Source organism: Thermobia domestica, chromosome 16 (assembly GCF_964235325.1).
Source record: "Thermobia domestica chromosome 16, izTheDome1.hap1.1, whole genome shotgun sequence".
NCBI classification, from domain to species: Eukaryota; Metazoa; Arthropoda; class Insecta; order Zygentoma; family Lepismatidae; genus Thermobia; species Thermobia domestica.
In genome coordinates this window covers 130,327,058-130,348,775 of record NC_137469.1, presented here as the reverse complement: position 1 = coordinate 130,348,775, position 21,718 = coordinate 130,327,058, and the positions used below count along the sequence as shown (strand labels likewise).

Genomic DNA, 21,718 nt, shown 5'->3' with positions numbered 1-21,718 from the left:
TCTTATATCGTAGGATCAACTATTGTATTCCGATGTTGTAACAGTCAGCCGCCTCGAAGTGGAACTAGTGTATGACAGCTGTCTGCAATTATTCATCCCTATGAAAATCCTTACCGACTAGGAATGTCTTGAAATATACGAAGACATGAAAATAAGGCACAGGCAAATGGAAGGCACAATAAGGCACAGACAGGCACAATACGACATAACTCGGAGCAAGATCCAGGCTATGTGGTGGATGGTCAAAAAATCGCAGTGGAACGACTGCAGAAAATCAGTTGTTGTGGACGCACATTGAAGCGTGGATTTTATGGACAGATAAAACTATAATTTGGTGGACTAACGGAAGATGAATTGAAAGAGAAACTAAGGAAGTCCTGAAACAGTACGTTATTACTGGGCTCATCTCCAAGATGTAAGGTAGTAGTAATTTCTTTTTCCTAATAATACAGCGCCAGCGTGCTTTCTTACAACTATCTGAAACATAAATGACGTTTTAATTTAACATGAAATAGATAAACCACGAAAAGAAGGGGGGAAGGAAAAGACATAAAAATAATACAAATATAGAGAAAATATTGTATTTTCGAATTGATGTAAGTCTAAAAATAAAGTAAAATTCTTGGCGTTAGAACTTGCGAAGAGCTATGAACATCCAGACGGCTTTTAGTTGTACGGTGTGCAACTCCTATCATTGATACCACTGGCTTTCTAAATGTATAGTTGGGTTAATACCGAGAAATCTGCAACCCCGCCACGAATCGAACACAAGACTACGGACACTAACTCCTGGGTTGTGTGATAAAAATAAAAATAAGCGATGACCTATTAAATCTCCAATCATATTTAGTATTGTGATTCCCATTATTCTACAGTAAAGGTTAGAAAAGATAAAAGAAATATTGCTACATTGCTATGACTTGTATTGCTAAGATGAAGTAAAAATTAAAATTGTATTGGCTAAGGAACCGTTTTCTAAGCAAAGGAGAATATTAACAGCACCACTGAAGAAAGACCTTAGGAAAAGACTCATACAGTCCTTTGTATGAAGTGTTGTTCTTTACGGAGCAGAGACCTGGACACTGAAAACAAACAAACAAAAAAAAAAGTTTTACGTCTCACGGTTATGCGGGCTACGCTAAAGGAGATTATGATGATGAGAAATGAATGAAATGGTGAAATGAAGAAAGTGGGAAAAAAACGGGAAAACCCCTGCACATGGTGTTTGCACACCACAAAGCTCACTTGGCACGAGCTGGGATCGAACCAAGGACCCCATGCACCAAAGGTGAACGCTCTACCACTAAGCCACCGCAGACCCGACCCACACTGAGGACAGACAAAAGAAGAAGACTAAAGGCGGTCGAGATGTTGATATGAAGAAAATCGATTGAAAGAATAGAGTTAAGAATGAGGAAGTCCCCGAAAGAGTTAGTGAAGAAATGAAGACATTCCCAGAAAAAAAAAAAAAAAAAAAAAAAAAAAAGATGTGGAGAGTTTACTACTTGTGAAGGAAATTTTTAACAACTGACGGGCTGGAAGGGAAGATTCTGGAAAGAATGAAAAGGGGAAGGAAGCGATATCAGTTGCTGAACGATGTGAAAGATGACGGGAGCTACTGGAGGATAAAGAGAAGAGATAAGGACAGAACAGCATGGAGGCTAAATATGTAAATCTATTGATGATTCCAGTGATGACTGATAGATGCATACCTAGGTATAATTCTACCATGCTCGGAAAAATATGTACAAGTCAAAAGCCTACATTAAGATGGAAGTGTGTTTTCTGTATTTTCTAATTAGGGAATATTTTTAGAGATAAGATCTCCCGTTGACTAGCGTTAAGCGCACAAGCTTTTGGTTCACAGTTTATGGGTTCGATTTCAGATAATAAATTATTGAACGCATCACGGTGGTTCAGATTCCACCTGAAACTGTAGGTTCCCGTCTCATAACCTGAGTGCTAAAAAGAAACGCTAAGCTTCAACAAACTTTTACGGATACTTTTGTCAAGTTAAAATATCATCTCAACGCAAATAGTTCGTTATAAAACACGCAATATTGACCTTCACCTTAGCACGATAAAGAATTATGCATGAGAATTTTTTTTTTTAAATCGCACCTATCTACGATGGTAATTTCTTTTTATGGCATTTCATTGGATTTTTATATATCCTTTATTATGAATCAGTTATGTAATAGAAATGTTATGTAACCAAGTATCGTATTTTTTTAACAACTATTAATAGAAGGATCAACGAAGCGAATGATTTACGGAGAACTCATTATCCAAATCTCATACCAGATACTGTGATGTTTTGTAACACTCCCGTCTTTTCTCTTTCTTTCCATCTCCATGATAAATAATTAACTGTGCTTCCTATGCAATACTACAAACATGTCCCATTTATTTATAGTGAAGTTCAGTAATTACATGGAAAATATAATAATAATTACATTAAAAATCACACGGCTCTCATTATCGGTCTAGTGGTTAACGTGGGAACCTTTGGCGTAAGAGGTCCTGGGTTCAATTACTGTGGAAATGCACCCAAAGGAACTGCAATGGGCAGTGCCATGCCGTTGGGGGGCGAGCGAGGTGACGGCCCCGGGCGCCGAGGTGAGGGGGCGCAAAATTCGGGAAAAAGAAAATATATATAAAATGGAAGGAAAATGTAATAAAAAAAGCTCAAAATAAAAAAACTGTTAATTTTTGAAAATGTTCTTACGCTTCGCGCCAACGATGGTGGCGCTTCGCGGCTGGTCTGTCGACCGCACTCGTATGTACGGCCGGATGCTGATTCTCCGCGGCACGGCACTGGCAATGGTTCAGATCTATAAAAAAAAAATAATAAAATAAATAAATAAAATAAAAAAAGTGTCACGTTTACACTACGTGAAGGACTTTGGTGATATTTTCTCAAAGTTGAAACCGGAACGGTAGTAGAAAATAGCTCCCACTTCCGGTTTAGTACAAATATTAGGGTGGAGATAGAATATACTCTTGGGGTGTTTAGCTGATAACAGGAAACCGTTTCTTCTCGCTATCTATTATTGTTCTTATTCTATACGATCAATGTTAAAACCGGAAGTGGTTGATTTATGTTACTTCCACTTTGAATAGAGGGTTAAAAGGCAAAATCAATTCAAAAGAAAAAAGTGCTTCTCGCCATCTCATCGTTTTAGCTCTTATTGAAAGTAGTAGTGGGTTTCTATCACTCCCTGTTTTAGTAGAGAGCTCACAATGGAGACGAAATGTACTCTTGGGATACTTAATCGATTCCAATAAACCGCTTTTCGCAATCTATCGCCATTTCTGCTCTATAGTGATCAATGGTTCTTTCTACCACTTCTGATCAATGGATGATTTCCATCAACTAACTCCATTCTGGCCAAAACTGACAGTGATCCACCAACTAATTCTTGCAATTCTTTGTTTCACGGATAGACAGAGTTACAATTAGAGATTAAAAATTAGTTTCTGGGCTTTCCGCATCCATGGCCATGTTAGGATGTTAAGTATAAAGAATGACGTCCCTCGGAAAGGGAAGGAAGAAAAACGGCCTGGGACCTCCATGTTAGGTACCATCCTGGCATTTGCCTGGTATGAATGAGGAAAACCTCACTCAGGATGGCTGGTCTGAAAAAGCTTTTAAACTTTTTCGATCCCAGTGTCCCCACTGGGAATCGAAACCGGGCTCTCACCAGACAGACAGAGGTACAATATAAAGGAGGTTTGATAAATCGAACTCTTAAAAAATATTAGTCAGTTTTCATGCGCAATCGGTCGAAGGCATTACGAAGGTAAATGGAAGATCAATGGTAATATGTAAGGTTCTTCTACTACTCATTTATTATCGTCTGAATTCGTCTAAGGGCAGTACATAGGACGCAAAACTCTCAAAATATAACACAATACAAATTATACAATACAATTCAAGAACTGTTAAAGTACGAGAGTGTTTCCAAAAGTTTGCGGCTTCACTCATACTGAAACTGTTTATGGCATACAGTGCCATCTACGAAAGAAATATCAGCTTTCACTGCCTAGCTGCGTTAGTTTGTTGGAGGCAGTCATTTGAATCAGTCGCTGTTGCCAAGGCTTCAGTGCTAAATTTGGGCTGTAAGGTGGAAACTGAATCTTCTCGAAGCCTTTGTCTGGGTTACAAAGAAGGATGATGAAGAGGTTACTAAAGCGTTGGCGCAAAAGAAGAGGCCCGCGTCCGTAAAAGGGAGGGTTCTCTCTCATAATGATGCTAAGGCGTGCAATTCAAAATAAATGCCGGGAAAACTTAGCGCGAAGGTGTTGTTCTTTTTCACGATAACGTACGTCCACATACGGCCAAGCATATATATGTACGAGGGCTGTCCAGAAAGAACAGACGTTTTGAAATTTAAAAAAAAAATAACAGATGAACAAACCAAATTGTATTATATACATGTGAAAGATACACTCTTAAGCTATTTTCACATAATCGCCATGCAAGTTAAGACACTAATCATACCATGGAACAAGTTTTTCAATACCGCCAAGGTAGAAATGTGCCGCCTGCGATTTCAACCACTGGCTCATACCTGCATGCAGTTTGGTGTCAGTATCAAAGTGTTGTGTAGCGAGTCATGTCTTCATCGCTGGGAAGAGGTAGTAGTAGCTCGGCGCCAAATACGGGCTCTACGGTGAGTGATCGAACACCTTTCATTCAAAGCCATCCAAGAGCTCTCGCGTACGCTTGGCCGTTTGTGGACGTGCGTTGTCGTGAAAAAACAATACCTTCGCGCTAAGTTTTCCCGGCGATTGTTTTGAATCGCACGCCTTAACTTCTCAGTGTTTCACACAACTCAAAAGAAGCGGGAGTTTCTATTATAGTGCACATTGTAATATGTCACAGAACGCACAGAGAGTCCTTATGCTTCCCCAGCTGGATGCATAAAGATCGAGAAGGCTTAAAGGACTTTTTCCTCAGTCATTGCTTCTTTTCACGACCCCAAATCTCGGTTAGTCCTCGCGAGCATGTAAGCTGTAACTGCTCTCAGTTTTGCCGTACCTCTGATCCACTTGTGTAGTTAAAGCCCGGCAGAAATAAGGAAAAAGTCCCTTTCCATCCTATTTTCAGTCAACAACAATAATAAAAATAAAAAAATATTTCAATTAGAAAAAAACGAAAGGAACTGAGGCAACATTGGTTTTCAGCCAGAAGGGATATCTCTACCACGTGTCGCGAGGACTAGTAAGCAAAAGTTTGAAGGAGTGAACAGGGATTTTAGAATTCCTGGAGAATATATATAGGGTGATTCAATAAGAACGTACCAGGCCTATATCGCAGCTAATACTGCACGTAAAGCCTTCAAACAAAAATAGTAGCGAAACCAGTGGCGTCTCGTGAATAAATCCAACGGGGGGCAACTTCAAAATTTGAAATGAAAAGTGGTATAACTGTTGGAATCGTTCGAAAGGACATTAAATGTCATGCAACTTTTAGAGGACAAACTTTGTCATATCCTTTCCCATTTAGCCGCTAGAGGTGTTGTTGCAGACTTGTATCTGACTACCGATAGCAGGCCTTTATCTCAGCTAATAATGCATATAGAGCCGTCAAACAAACAACTGAACTACCAAATCGTATGTGTAGACATCAATAAAAATAGTAGCGACACCAGTGGCGTATCGTGAATATCTCCAACGGGGGCATCTGCAAAATTTGACATGCAAACAGGAGTTGGTTATGCCTCCATTGAAATAAACACACAATGGGAGAAACGTCGAGAGGAAACACGTTGGCATATTTCTTCCTCTTTGGCAGCAGCACGATCGCATTATGAGGTCAAAGTCAGATGATGCGAGGGTTTCTGCATGCGGAACCAAAGGGAAGAGTAAATACTGGTCTGAAACGAACGGGACGTACAATTGTACATACGCGGAATCACACCGTGTAAGTGGCGACAACAATGGCGTCAGCAAGAGACCACGACGAGGGAAGGATACATACTGTAATAGTCAGCAGAGATACATTTGCTGGTGTTGAATGAAGCTCTAAATAGGGAATCAATGACATACACAATATTTGAAGAGAGTGGTTTCCGTATGGCTGCGACAGAAGCGCAGTGGATGGGGAGAACTATGATGAGGGACAAAGTACGAGGCTATAATAAAACGGAAGAAGAAACTGTTGGTTGCAACGAAGAAAGACGAACCGAATGTGCCGTTGCCAAAGTATGGAACAAAACATGGGGTCAGAAAGCTGAGGCGTGGCATTCAAGCCATTGGAGAAAGATGAGTAAAGAGCTAAAGAATCAGCTTACCTTCTGCGGAGTGTAGTCGACGTCCCCTGGCTTTTACAAATGTTCAAAGTGATGTCCCCGAACAACAATACAGCGATTTATTCGCTGTACGTAATTGTGAGCAAGAGCTTCCATCTCAGCCACGTTGATGATGCGGAATGCGGTTGTAATGCGGTCTCGCATGTTGCGAATTGTAGTTGATCGGTTGACATACACAAGATCCTTAATTCGACCCCAGAAAAATAGTCCGTACAAGTAAGGTTGGGCGACCGCGGATGAAACTGTGGATTGGAACCTCTTCCGTTCCAGCGTTGCGGAAATAGAACATTTAGCTCTTCCCTACACATGGCAGCATTATGGGCTGGACAGCCATCTAATTGAAACCACAGCGTCTGACGTATACGGAGCGGTACGTTTTTCAATAGCGGCTGTAGATGGTGTCGCAAGAAATCTCGAAACATTGCACCTGTTAAATGACCAGCAAAAAACCATGACCCAATGACCTGAGTCCCTACACTGAGGGTTCTCCGCTGCCCAGTAATGTGCATTGTGGAGATTCACGTTGCCATCACTGTAGAATGTCGCTTCATCAGTCCATAAAATGAAGTGAATGAATTTCGGATGTTCTCTCACGGGATTGACCACCCAGTTGCAGAACAGAAGCCGTAAATTACAGTCCGCATCACTTATTTCTTGATGCAGAGAGAGGTGGTACGGGTGAAAATGTGATTTCCACAGAATACGCAGGACACTACCTTGACTGATACGCGAAGATACATGAGGATTTTTTACAATAGCGGCAAGTACATCAATGGCAACGTCTTCATTTCGTACGACTCCTCTCCGGACACCATAGCCTCCACGCATGTTGCCTGTCTGCCGCAATCGTGCTGCTAATCTCCGCAGCAGATTGTGGGAAATAGCTTGTCGCTGTGGATAGCATTCTGCATATAATCGAGCTGCAGCCCCATAATTTTCCCAGCATTCCCGTAAAATCATGAGCATTTGGAATGCCTCCAAATTCGTAGGCCTATACCCATGAATGTTATTTACTACCGACACTTCCAACTACAATCACTCAAACATAAACACAATCAAAGAGGTTTCACTGCTTGTGGAAGTTTCGTATTCGTCCCGTCACGAGCTTGTAATGCACAGGGGTAGTAGAACTCAATGCACGACACCTTGTCCAGTACACGGACCACTTTAACTCACTGCAGAGGTTAATCACTCTCGGACTCTACACGCTTGTGTTACCTGTTTTGGCTACAGCATCGCTCCTTCTACCCTCTGTCTGACATAGCAATAATCGCCTGTTCGAGGCCGCATAGACTATGTCTTGAGCAAGGTCATGTACGTGTTAGCTACTGGATCTACAAGAGTACCACCACACAATCACTGGCAACGATAAATGAGTGTGCTGTTCGAAACAACGACAAACAAGCCCACAACACATGCTCTCGGATTTAGGAGATATTTCATATTGTACGTACGCACACAAGATACATCGCGATTCCAACACTTCTACAACTTTCCATTTCAAATTTTGAAGTTGCCCCCGTTGGAAGTATTCACGAGACGCCACTAATCTCGCTACTATTTTTATTCCATTCTATACATACGATTTGGTAATGCAATTCTTTGTTTGAAGGCCCTACGTGCAGTATTAGCTGCGATATGGGCCTGGTACGTTCTTATTGAATCATCCTATATACAGTAAAACCTGTGAACTTGGACACCTCTCTAAGTTGGTCTGGTTCGTCTTGAACCTACATTTTCCCATAAGACATTCGTTATTTATTCCTGTCTAAGTTGGCCACCTGTCTATCTTGGAAGCTGGCAGCATTGAAGCAATGTTTATCCTATGATGGTAATGATAAATTTACCTGCTTTTCTTGGCCACGCAAAATACCGTTTTGTCATTTTTCTTAACTCTTTCGTATTCCCATATGAGAGGCAGATGTTCTGTATTTGTGACTGGAGACATGAAGCATGGATCTCCACGATTTGTTCTTGGAGGTCACTGGCCAGAACACTACCCTGATAAAGGGGTGGTGAAGGAAGACGTGAAAAAAAAAAAAAAAAAAAACACGCACAGGAACACAGGAAATGTTGTACGTATTTGTTTACCCCGTCTGTTTTGGTAAACCCATTAGCTATATCGGCTCCTTTCATCAGTAGAGAGCTTTAGTAATTCTGGAAAATTCTCAAGGTTAAAGCTAACCATGTCAACTGTCATCTATTGGCACCTGACTGCTTGTCGAAAGGTAGCGGAGGTTTTGAGAAATGAATTCCCTTAAGATTTTCTCAGAAGATCTTTTACTTGGAGGGAAACACTTGTATCTCATTAACAAGAGGTAGTTAACTACAAAATTAGAATGTGCACATGTGCCAAAAAGAATAAAAGAAATACGTTTAGAATGAACCACCTTGAATAAATTTGTAAAATAAATGATTTGCTATTATTTTCGAAAGGTATCTACAGAAAACATTTGTCACTCGAAAAAAAGTCATATAAACTACATATAAATTGTTCAGTTTATAATTTTGCTTTTCTTATTTTAATCTGAATAACTCAATGTGCTACAATATCAATTTCAATAAACTGCGTAGTTTCTATTTTATGGTTGTTTGTGTAAATGTGTTTTCAATGCGAATAATTCAGTGTACCAGACTAGTACATTTACTAAACACACTGTACTGATTTTTCTAGTAATGTATATTGTTATGATTACTCTCTCTATATATATACATTATTTAAAAGTAGCTGTTGTGCCATTGCTTATTAAAATTTTACAATCAAATATTACTGGAAATCTTATTCTAAAAACAGAACAATCACACTTATTTTCTGTAAGTTTGCCACCTGTCTAAGTTGGCCACTTTTCACTGGAACTGATGGTGGCCAACATAGACAGGTTTCACTGTATATACCGGTATATATTTGTAGGGTCCAAAAAGTTTGTCCGCATTTATAGACATATCCGCTAATGAGAGATATTCATTAACGGAGGTGATACCGTACTTAGAGACTACTACTCCCACATTTTCATCCCATCAATTCTATCCTAACTCTCTGTGTCCCAGTGGTTACGTCATGAAACATTCACCATCTTTATTAATGTTTTCCGCTACTTACTCAGCGAAACCATGTTGCAGCACTTACTGTATTACTGCTGTCATCTGTTATGCAGAAATACAACAAACTCTTATCTAGACCAGCAAAAGACAAAGAAATACAAACATAAATCAGTTGTGGTGTATATCAACCTACGCACACTGATTTATGATTCAATGTACAGTACAAAGAAGTATGAAAAAGGGAATTTTCGATTTACTGAAAAACGTGCCGAGATAAATATCTGAAACTGATTCATGTTTGACACATGGTATTACTAACATTCGACATAGGAACCATTGCGGTCCAACATGCATGCCAACGTCACACCAAATCGTCCATACCCACTATAAAGAAAGCTTGTTATGCCTCTTCCAGTGTATCGAAACGTCGTCCACGGAGGTGTTTCTTCAGGGATCTAAACAAATGGTAAAAATGAAATGAAATCTTTGAGGTTTACGTCCTACGCTTATGCCGGTTAGGCTAAAGGAGATGGTGATTATGAGAAATGAATGAAATGGTGGAATGAAGAAAGTGGGAGAACCCCGAGAAAACCCACAAGCACAGTGTTTGTCCACCACAAAGTCCACATGGCGCGAGCTGGAATCGAACCAGGGACCCCAAGCACCGGAGGTGAACGCTCTACCACTGAGCCACTGTGCCCTCGCCCCAAACAAATGGTAGTCGAAAGGACTTAAATTAGGGCTATACGGAGGATGATCAAGAATTTCTCAGTTGAAACTCATTATGCATGTATGGGTCCATTGGAATGAATGTGGCCATGCGTTATCATGCAGTGACAACACCCCTTCTCGTAGCATGTCTTCTCGTTTCTGACGTATGGTTGCTTTCTGCCTGTCCATTTTTGCCAATACGTTCTAATGCTAGTACTTTTGGTCTCGGTACAATACGGTCTCAAAACACAGTAGCCATTGTTTTCTTGGCAAATGTTGTAGTTCTGAATTTCTTGGCCGGTGACGACGACGGATATTTCCATGTCATGGTCTGGCGTTTTGATTCAGTGAGTCGGTAGAATGCCTTATATCGCATTTGTAGCCAATTGATTCCGGTTTCGAGTCCAAATGGAGGACAATTTTTCTGGGATGTAAGCTGGGAAGCGGTTTTGATTCTGCTTTAAGCTTATGTGACCCTTCCAGCATAACAACACCAAGGGGAAAGAAACTTATTTCTGTCCATATGTAATATAAATACATAGAGCAAATTATTTAAAATAAAAAAAGTTTTTTTAAAAAAAAAACTGTTTTTGCCAACCCTGCTTTCCTGTAATGCAGTCACAAACAATAGACAACGTCGATTAACTTCACCTGACTGAATATAGTAACGAACTCTGAAAGCAACAAGACCAAAAGTGGGCGAAAACACTATTGTGCTACAATGTTGCCAACAAACTGTGAAATTAAATTCACGCTACAAATTACCAACATTAAAAAAAAAAAAAGCCTTCTTAACTGTGATCAACCAATAAATAAATATTTATGTTTTAAAATACTTTTACATTCTTTGCATGATGAATTCGCAAAGACATTAAGGGTGCCTTCCATTTCAATTCAGGCAGAGCATGTACCATCACCATCTCAGATATTGTTGAAACTTTTTTTATAGCAACTAGACATGTTTTTAAGAGACCCATATTTTTTTGTTTTGTCGAAAAAAATTTTCCCGCCAAGTAATGGGCCATCAAAGACGGGGAGTACAATTTATGAATTGTAGAAGACATGGAAAATGGTCAATTTCGGAGCCTCACCATTCGGCTATGGAGACAGGTAGAGTTATAATTCTTGTTGTGGTATGTACATAGGGATATAAATAAACTATATTTTATTATAGTTTGGTTTGCGCATGCGTATCTTTTTGTACATAAATTAACAAATGAACGTCAATTTATCTGAAAAGTCGAAGTTTGCGAATTTTTTTCGAGCACTTCCGGTTCGAATTTTAAAATTCTGTTTTCACGGTTGGTAAGATCTAGTTACCCGCTTTCCGAAAAAAATTTTGTATCGCTTCTGTGGTCAACCGTTTTGTCGAAAAAAATTCGAGAAATTGTAAAATTTTCAAAAATCGTCATTTTTGGGCGCCATTTTCTCGAAAACACCATTTTTTAAAATTCTGAAATTTTGTCAGATTGTTCAACTTTACCTGAATAATAAACACACCAAATATCATTCTCGACCAATGCTTCATGGATTAACTGCAGCCTTTTAAAGTTAGCGAAGTTTCGCTAATTTTGATGTCACAGTTAGCAACACTGGGAACAATAAAAGTGCAATGATTTGATGATGTTTGTGGTTCATATTCATTAAATGAAGAAGAAAAGGTTTTCTTGGCTGTTTTTTTTATTATTTTGATTAAAAAGGCTCTCTGAAATAGTAAAATGAGCCTCCCTCTACTCCTCCGTTTTCCACCATTGACATAAAAAACAGTTTCATCACTGTAAAACACACTTCTATCAGTCTTTAGTAAAATTGATATTTTCATCCAATTTATCTGGAAACCATTAAATTTCAAGTTCACTTACTTAAAATGGTCTTCGGAAACAAAATTTCACTGATTTTTTTTTTTTTTTTTTTTTTTTTTTTTTTTTTACATGGACCAGTCATTTGCTTGGTGGTTGTCTTTTTTGCTAATAGCATGTAACCGTGCAGATGCTCCGATAGATGTTGGTTCACTCATAACTCATCCAGGAGTGGATCTAGGAGGACGATTTAGCCCCCCCCCCCCCAGAAGAAGAAACTTTCTTATTTATATATGAATAAAACCCATCCCAGAGTTTGGAGCTCTTAAAAGTAGCTCTAATAAACGACGATAAAACACACGATTCGGCTCATGTACTCATAGTCATAGACAAGATTCTAAACATACTCGAAGAAAAGCGAAAATATATTTTATAGAAAAAGGTTTGAATACGTGAAAATAGGTGTCTACAATTTCCCAAACCGTGTCAGTGATTTCTGATGGTGCTGCATCCCACTTTAAAAATCGCTTTCAGATGTTCGATACGCAGACAGGTCCGATAAAGCAGTGTTTTTGCAGTGAAACCGGCCATGCAAGGGTCTCTGCGACGGTAGTGGTGGGGCAAAGAATGTGGCAACGCGCCATAGCCTTAGGCTCAAACAGATACACAGTATTAAAACCGCAGAAGAAAAAAATGAAATGAAATCTTTAAGTTTTACGGTTATGCCGGTTAGGCTAAAGCAGACGGTGATTATGAGAAATGAATGAAATGGTGGAATGCAGAACGGCACGAGCTGGGATTGAACCAGGGACCCCAAGCACCGGAAGTGAACGCTCTATCACTGAGCCACCGCGTCCCCACTAAAACCACAGGAGAATTCGTGAGTATAGTGCAAGTACAAACTCCGGGTATTACTCTCGTTTTGTTACCTGGAACTGAAGCGACGACTTCCGGAAGAAAAAAGGAAAAGTATGCGACCGGTAACTGGTATTCAACGAAGTTATCTTTGGCTTTCGGAAAATTGCGAAGTTTTTATTGGCAGTAACGGGTCACCATGAACTAACTCCATACTTTCCCCAAAATCGAACTTTTGCAATTCAAAGTGTAGATTTAAGAAATCTGCAAAAAGGAACTTTTGTTATATACATATATGTATGATAACCAGTGGTGCGTAGCAGAAATATGAATAAATCATGAATTACGTGAGGTTTAAAGTGGTGCGTAGCAGAAATATGAAAAAATCATGAATTGCGTGAAGTTTAAGTGCTGTTTATGCTTCCACATGAACCTTCAGCAGGGTACAGGTCTCCAGTAGAGCATAAGAGAAGTGAAAAATAAGTGTTTTGTGACTATCGACAATGTGCTACGCAGGGGCGGATCCAGGACAGACTTCTGGGGGGGGATTGTAATACTGCTACTTAGAGCTACTTTTAAGAGCTCCAAACTCTGGGATGGGTTTTATTCATATATAAATAAGAAAGTTTCTTCTTCTGGGGGGGGGGGCTGAAATCGTCCCCCTAGATCCACTCCTGGATGAGTTATGAGTGAACCAACATCTATCGGAGCATCTGCACGGTTACATGCTATTAGCAAAAAAGACAACCACCAAGCAAATGACTGGTCCATGTAAAAAAAAAAAAAAAAAAAAAAAAGGAAAGAAGAAAAAAAATCAGTGAAATTTTGTTTCCGAAGACCATTTTAAGTAAGTGAACTTGAAATTTGTGTGTTTCGTAATCGTAATTTCCACCTCAGATTACTTCAGTTTAAGAAAACGGAGGAGTAGAGGGAGGCTCATTTTACTATTTCAGAGAGCCTTTTTAATCAAAATAATAAAAAAAAGCAGCCAAGAAAACCTTTTCTTCTTCATTTAATGAATATGAACCACAAACATCATCAAATCATTGCACTTTTATTGTTCCCAGTGTTGCTAACTGTGACATCAAAATTAGCGAAACTTCGCTAACTTTAAAAGGCTGCAGTTAATCCATGAAGCATTGGTCGAGAATGATATTTGGTGTGTTTATTATTCAGGTAAAGTTGAACAATCTGACAAAATTTCAGAATTTTAAAAAATGGTGTTTTCGAGAAAATGGCGCCCAAAAATGACGATTTTTGAAAATTTTACAATTTCTCGAATTTTTTTCGACAAAACGGTTGACCACAGAAGCGATACAAAATTTTTTTCGGAAAGCGGGTAACTAGGTCTTACCAACCGTGAAAACAGAATTTTAAAATTCGAACCGGAAGTGCTCGAAAAAAATTCGCAAACTTCGACTTTTCAGATAAATTGACGTTCATTTGTTAATTTATGTACAAAAAGATACGCATGCGCAAACCAAACTATAATAAAATATAGTTTATTTATATCCCTATGTACATACCACAACAAGAATTATAACTCTACCTGTCTCCATAGCCGAATGGTGAGGCTCCGAAATTGACCATTTTCCATGTCTTCTACAATTCATAAATTGTACTCCCCGTCTTTGATGGCCCATTACTTGGCGGGAAAATTTTTTTCGACAAAACAAAAAAATATGGGTCTCTTAAAAACATGTCTAGTTGCTATAAAAAAAGTTTCAACAATATCTGAGATGGTGATGGTACAATTTTATATTTTTTTGCCTGAGTTGAAATGGAAGGCACCTAAGACATTTTTCTAAAATGAGATCGTGTCTGTTGGCTTAAGATCACAAACTAAGAATATGGGTGAAGATCAGTTCAATATTTCACCTATAAACGGGCATTTGCTCTTTGACGTTACCTATGAGCAAATTCTACACCGTATTCAGATACGATGAAATAAATATTTTCTATGATTATTAACCAACGTCTTCTTAATTGCGATCAACTAATAAAAAAAACATTAAAATTTTTAGACTCAGACAATAATTTGCATGGTTCGTTTTCTTAACATTAACATTAATATGATTTTTCTCAAATGTGATCGTATCTGTCTGTTTAAAATCACAAGCCACGAATATGGAGTGTAGTTCAAGATTTCACCTACTGAAGAGTACTTTACTTCATTGGTTGAAACCAAGTTGTTTATTCTGGGTGTAATTTAGCAGGCTTAACTCGGACTAAGGAGGAGGCTGGTCAAGTGCTATATATGAAGCATTGCATTGTATGGTTCGGATAACTTCATAACATTATTACATTATCATCCTATTATCTAAAAATACAACAATAAACAACAAAGTGGATATTACGTCAATTTGCTTGCTTAGCATAAAATGCTCTTCGACAACACCTATTAGCAGTACCGGATTTCCATGTTTTGCACTCATGGACCCTAGCGAAATTGCCGCCCCTAATCACACTAATCTCATCGCCCTCCAAAACTTCCATTCTCCTGAATCCATTTCTTAAAATATTACTTTTACCTTTGCTATTAATACCTATATTTTGGCCAGTATTTGGAATAGATTCATTAAAACTTTCCTGGCTTCTGCCTAACCTATTCAACATTACATGGTGTAAAAAACAAAATACGGACTACATAACTACGTTTCACCACCTTCAAGATTTTCTTTCTTTTTTTACGAGCAGTTGTTTAAATAAATGTAACTGACTTTTCTTTTCGAAGCAAAAATGGTGCTAATGTAAGCCATACTGCTTCAAACCGAGCGAAATAGCTCTGTTAGTAGAGCGTTGCGTCTGCATTCCGAAGGTTGTGGGTTCGATTGTCACCACCGACCATCCTAATTGGGATTTTCCCTATTTCTTTTCTTTGTTGTTATATATCCAGTGTAAAATGACCTCCGGGCTGTATCTAGTAATTATTTGTTGAATTTATAAATAAATAAATACACGCCAATTTGTGAAAGTACGAGAGTCGACCTGCCTACTGCCGCCCTTTCCAGCAGATCCACCGATAAGTGATCAAACCGCCATAATAACCACCTGTCTTATGACAACATTTACTATGACTAATCTGCTACAATATTATTGGAGTCACGGCCATTAAAAAATCACTTTCGCTTATTTTATTGAGAAGTTGGTGACATATGTATTTGGAATAGTTTTATTGTTTTTTTAGATATTTTTTTTAAAAAACTGCCGCCTCCGAAAATTTGCAGCCCTGGTCTCGGGCCCATGTGACCCATGCCTAAATCCGTCCCTGCCTATGAGCAAATTCCCTATATTCAGATACGGTGGAATAAATTGGCAATTAAGCGACACCTTCTTAATTGTAATCAACCAACAAAAACGATAAACTTTTTACAGAATTAAAGGCAATAATTTATATGGTTCGTTTTCTTAACATTACTTTTTTTTTTCTAAAAAGTGATCGTGTTTATTCGCTTAAAATTATAAGCCAAGGATACGAAACTTAGTTCAAGAATGCATATATTGAAGGGCACTTTATCTCATTGGTCGAAACTATATTGTTTAATCTCAATGTATTTTCACTGTCATACTTTAATATATCACCCTATATTAATTGACAGGTGAAATTTTGAACTAAGCTACATCCATAACCTTGGCTTTTGATCTTAAAGCCAATCAACGATATCCCACTTCAGAGAAACATAGTAATGTTAGATAACGAACCATACAAATTACGCCTACGTCTTGAAAATGTTTAATATTTATTTGTTAGTTGACTCCATTAAAGTTCTTTTTTCTTTTTCTTTCCTTCTTTTTCAAGCTTAACATCCAATGATTATGTATATAGCTTGCAGCTTAGGAAACGGGAGAACTCCAAGAAAGCCTATGTACACGATATTTACAAGTGTGAAGGAGTGTCCTCTTGGTCGTTGAAAAGACATACTCCTTCGTATCCAAATATATAGTCTGCTCGGAGGTGACATCACAGAAGTACTTATACGAAGCGAATTAAGGTATTAATCAGGTTGTTACAAGCATTTTTGAAAAAGGAAGATTCATGAAAGTAACGTAGTGAACTTACATCGAGATTAAACATTGTGGTGTCGGCCAATGAGGTAAAATGTCCATCAATAAGAGAAATATTAAATGAAGCTCAATCAATAATCTTTGTTTCTGATCTTAAGCCAACAGACACGAACACATTTTAGAAAAAATACCATACAAATTACCACTAAGTCTTCAAAAAGTATAATATATATTTGTTAGTTGACTCAAATTAAGAGGGAATTGTCTAACGGTCATCGAAGAGATCTATTCCTTCATATCCAAATATAGAGTTAGTTCAGAGGTGACGTCAAGGAAACATTTTATTTCAAGGGAATGAAGGAGGTTCAACACACAACGTAAAGTACCCTTTAGTAGGTGAAATACTGATCCAAGCTCCATGCATTACTTATCATTTTAACAAACATAACCGCATTTCATTAAAAAAGAATACTGTTTAAAAAAAAAAAAAAAAAAGTTTGTGCAGATTTACTGTACGGATCCACAGATTTGTAAAATTTACAGAGCAAATTTGTAATAATATTTGAGTAGACTAGTATGTAAATAATTTACATATGTTGTGTTCTTACCTGTGACACACTAATGAAAGTTGAACCTGTTACGTACGGATTCACCGAAGGTAGCTAGTAACCACAATATACAAAGTGAAAGGAAGTAATGTAACTGAAGTCAGTGTGCTGACTAATGACGCACAACTATAGAAATTCCCGAGAGTTAAGAGATCCACATAATTCTGAAATTTACATTAGGAATGTGTTACGTTACTTTCAACACACATATGCAAGCAATGAAAACATATCAGGATAGCATGTATAAGTTCCTTAGTAACGTAGAAATACATAATTCAACAGGTAAGGTAAGTAATTTCATTCCATAAACAGTGTTTTGAGCTATCCTCGTTTATGTCTATACCCACCTTCGCAGACGCGCCTACTCCCTAAGGACGGACCCCCACGCTATCGCTCGGGCCACCCTGCTGCGCACTTGCTCTGACTCAATTAGATAATATTCGTGCATTTTAATGGCCGCCTAGCACAGGTTAGTTACTGTCCTTTGAAGAATAGTTTATATCGTGTACGTACACTGGAGCCACCTAAAGTGAATCTGAATCAAGGAATGCAAGTCCACACCCCAAAAAATGATTTAGATACAAAAGGTGGATTTAGTGAAAAAGTACATATACAATGAATTTATATATGGATCCGTATAATAAATTTGCACACATTAAGTCTTTCAAAATATAATTTATTTGTTGATTGATTCTAATTAAGGAAGCATTGTTTAATGGCCAGTTTTAGGTGCTGTTTCATTTGTATGATAGCAGAGCGGAAGCTAATTTAACATGTAAGCAACACTAAGATTGTAGCCTTAACTTTCATTCATGTTGAAGTCATTGTTCTCACAATATTTCGATCTCCTCTAGAATAATCCAAGTCGTAATCCATTTTTGAACACTTGATTATATCATATAAAAGCTCGTGAAGAGAAAAATTGGCCCCAAGTGTTCTGAGGTACATTTCTGTAAATTCTGTCACCACTCTTTATGCAAATAAACTGTTGCCTTAACTTCTGTACCTTCCTAGTGTACAGCTCTGTTGTTATTCAAATCTGTTTACGAGCTTGAAAAATAACGGAATAAATGTCACTTACCCTTTTGTGCATTCAGAGCGCTAAAATGGCAATTGAGTAGGTTTTATGTTTGAAACCACCTTTGTACGTTATTCACAATCAGGTTAAGTTCCAAAGTTGGTCCTCACTTCCTAGCAAAATTTTGAAAATTTACCGGAAAGAAATGGATAATTTGCTCGTCTGCGTGTATGATAATACGTAAGGAGAGTGGAATTTGTCCTTATTTTTTATATAAGCGGAAGAATCTAGTTCGTGGAAGGTTACCGCATGGTTGAATAGTAGGAAAGCAATGAGCATCTGTATTCTGAACATGGTTTAGATGCACAAAGACGCTCCATTTGGCATCCTTAAGTAATGACGAGAAATTATACTCTATTAAATATAACAAAATGGGTCGAAACTTCCCTACCCCTAAGCTAACCCGACTCTATCCTACCCTAGTTTACTCTGCCCTACCCTATTCTTCTCTGTTATATACCCTCTTGAGCTTCCTCGAGGATTAGCGGTTAACGTATATGTCTTTGGAGTGGGACACACTGGTTCGATTTCTAGCAGGGACTCATGTGGTTCGAATCCCATGTTAAACTGTAGGTCCACGTCTCATATAGCTTCGCTGCTGAACGGGACGCTAAACTTAAAATCAACGAAAGAATCTACTATACCCTTTTAAAGCTATCCTAAAAACTTATTACTTTTAAAATTTTCGTAGCTATTACGCTTTTTTGTCGAAAAATAGGCGGACGACCAACTTCGGAATAATGCCTCACAGTTGATTACTTACTCCTTTGTTACTGGAATTAAGCAATCTCCTGTTGAATTTAATATTGACTTTTTTTTTTAAAGGTGTACCGGTTGGATGTTTTGGGCAACACATATTTCGAACACCCTTTAAAAATACCCACCTACTTTTAATTAACCATATTTCTCTGAAATTCATCGTTCTCTTATCCGAAACCCAAGAGTTCATACCCGACTGCGTTTACGCTTTCCTTGCACTTCATTTCATGAATAATTCATATAAGATACTTATTCATATAATTTAATGGAAGAAAACTTATTATTTTTCCACATAGCCTATAAAAGTACCAACTTAATATACCTGACCTTAAATATTTCCTACTAGCATTTCCTACATTTTAGTATTTATTAAAATACACAAAAATTTTAAAATCCAAGCTTAAATCTTTGTTTAGCTAAATGTTTTTCTATTAAAATAATTATTAACGTTACAAGCTGAAATACTTACTCTATCGTCATGAAACCGTTTAAGCGAAATGATTGACCTTCGCTCTCAAGTTGTGCTTAGCTAGCATAATTGAACTTAGAACTCAGAAGTAAGCTACAGTAAGCCGGCGACCACAGTTGTTTACATTGAGTTTCGTCATTGAAAATACGATACGAGCCGGGTAGCCTAGTACGGAAGGTTATGTGCTTTTGTTTCCTTCAAGAACACTCAACACAATGTTGCCAGTAGCATCAAGCTGATAGTATGCCATCGCAAAGATATTACATACTATAAGAGGAGTTTCCAGCCTTGTTTAGCTGTGTACCCGTTTTTCGATTTTCGATAAGTTGAATGTAGACAAATGAAAATGTGTTATATATTATTTAAGTGAAACATTAAAAAGAAAATTCTAAACAATAAAACTTGCATAGAACTGAGAACATGGCGCTTCAGTGAGGGGCTGTTTGCGAGTTTGATCCAAAGTATTTTGCTATCTTGTATGTAAATGACCCCCACCCTCCTCCAAAAAAAAAAAAAAAAATTAAATTTTACAGAATGGAGGAAGCTTTCCATTTTCTAGGTAAGCAGTTATTGAGGTAAGATTGAATGTATTATGGAGTCAAAGGTTTGCCGAGCAAATACTTTCTTCTTGGTACTTCAGCGTTTCCCAACCTTTTTCAACTTACGGCACACTAAGGGTCTAACTTGAATTCTCACGGCACACTCATAGGTATTATTATTATTATTATTATTATTATTATTATTATTATTATTATTATTATTATTATTATTATTATTATTATTATTATTATTATTATTTGTAAATAGAAAATACCGTCGTATTTGTTTTCTTTGATTACTGACCTCCTTCCCTCAAAGAATAAAGCTCGATTACTGGTTTTCCTCCATCGTAAATCATTATACTTACTTTTCATTCAAATTAAAAATTAGAAAACAATTCCAATGAAATATAGAACTCAGTCTTTTAAAAAATACACTTTTTCGAAGAATGTATCCAACCTTTCACAAGGAAGATCACTAAATTACGAACGAACAAACAAATCTCTTGTACTTTTAAAACAGAATTGCGGTAATTTGTATGAGTGTTTGCTTTGTCGAAAGGATATAATGAGATTTTAAAATTTCAAGTTACGAAATAATCTGTAACAATAAAGAAACAATAATGGTCATAACAGTGATAATTAATACTTTCTTCAACATTAAAAGTGAACAGATAAGTAACACAGTGTGAAATTTATAATTTATTAACATGGTTAATATACGTCACAATTTTAAATATTAATAAAATTCTGTTTTCGAAATACAATATTATGTAGTAATAATGTATGTAAAATAATATATTACAATTACAGTATTTTTTCATTGTAGAGGTTCATAGTAATGTGAAATTTAAATACACATATTTCCTGTCTTGCAATTATGTTCCTATATAATTAATAATTTTGTTTTCATTTCCTCGCGGCACACCAGCGGCCCATTCGCGGCACACCGGTTGGGAAACGCTGTGGTACTTCCTCCTCTCGAAATAGGCCTACAGTCCTTTCTCGATAGTATACCATTCCACTAATTATTTCATCACCAATTTCACACCTTTCAGCCTACATTTATATGAGACCGTATTTCCTTGTGTTGTTACAAATTATATAGCCTTTCTCGGCAAAAAAAAAAAAAAAAAAAAAAAAAATCAGTCCTGGCAACTGTAGACCTACCTTGGAAATTCAAATGCTTTGGGTCTAAATAAAGGTCTCAATCACTCTACATCAATTTACATCTATTTGATTTAATTTCAGCCTGTGCGTAAGGGTACAGGGCTCTTCCAAGAAAGGTTTGTAACCTGTCGTTCTTTCAGAAAAATGTTCCGGGGAGGCACCCTTAGTATTCCGGGGGCACCACTGGTACTATTCTACAGGGTGTCCAATATACAATGCAACCCGGAGTTTGGGATAGTAAAACTTTTGAACTTGAAGTGATACACAAATAATGGTTATAACAAAATGAAGCCTTGTTCATACATATATTTTTAAACTAGGAAGCAACGATTGAACTACACTAGAAATCACACAGTGTTGCCAGAT

The 21,718-nt window shown here is 37.5% G+C and overlaps 1 protein-coding gene across 1 annotated transcript in view; it reads right to left on the bottom strand.

The window, feature by feature from the left end:
• Window positions 1-19,833, bottom strand: part of LOC145673415 (dehydrogenase/reductase SDR family member 7) — a 58,653-nt gene extending 38,820 nt beyond the window's left edge. Inside the window, exon 1 of the mRNA XM_081743101.1 lies at window positions 19,644-19,833. Within this exon, the coding sequence (XP_081599227.1) occupies window positions 19,644-19,654 (11 nt within the window). The 5' untranslated portion in view covers window positions 19,655-19,833. The remainder of the gene's footprint in view (window positions 1-19,643) is intronic.
• Window positions 19,834-21,718: the final 1,885 nt, after the last annotated feature.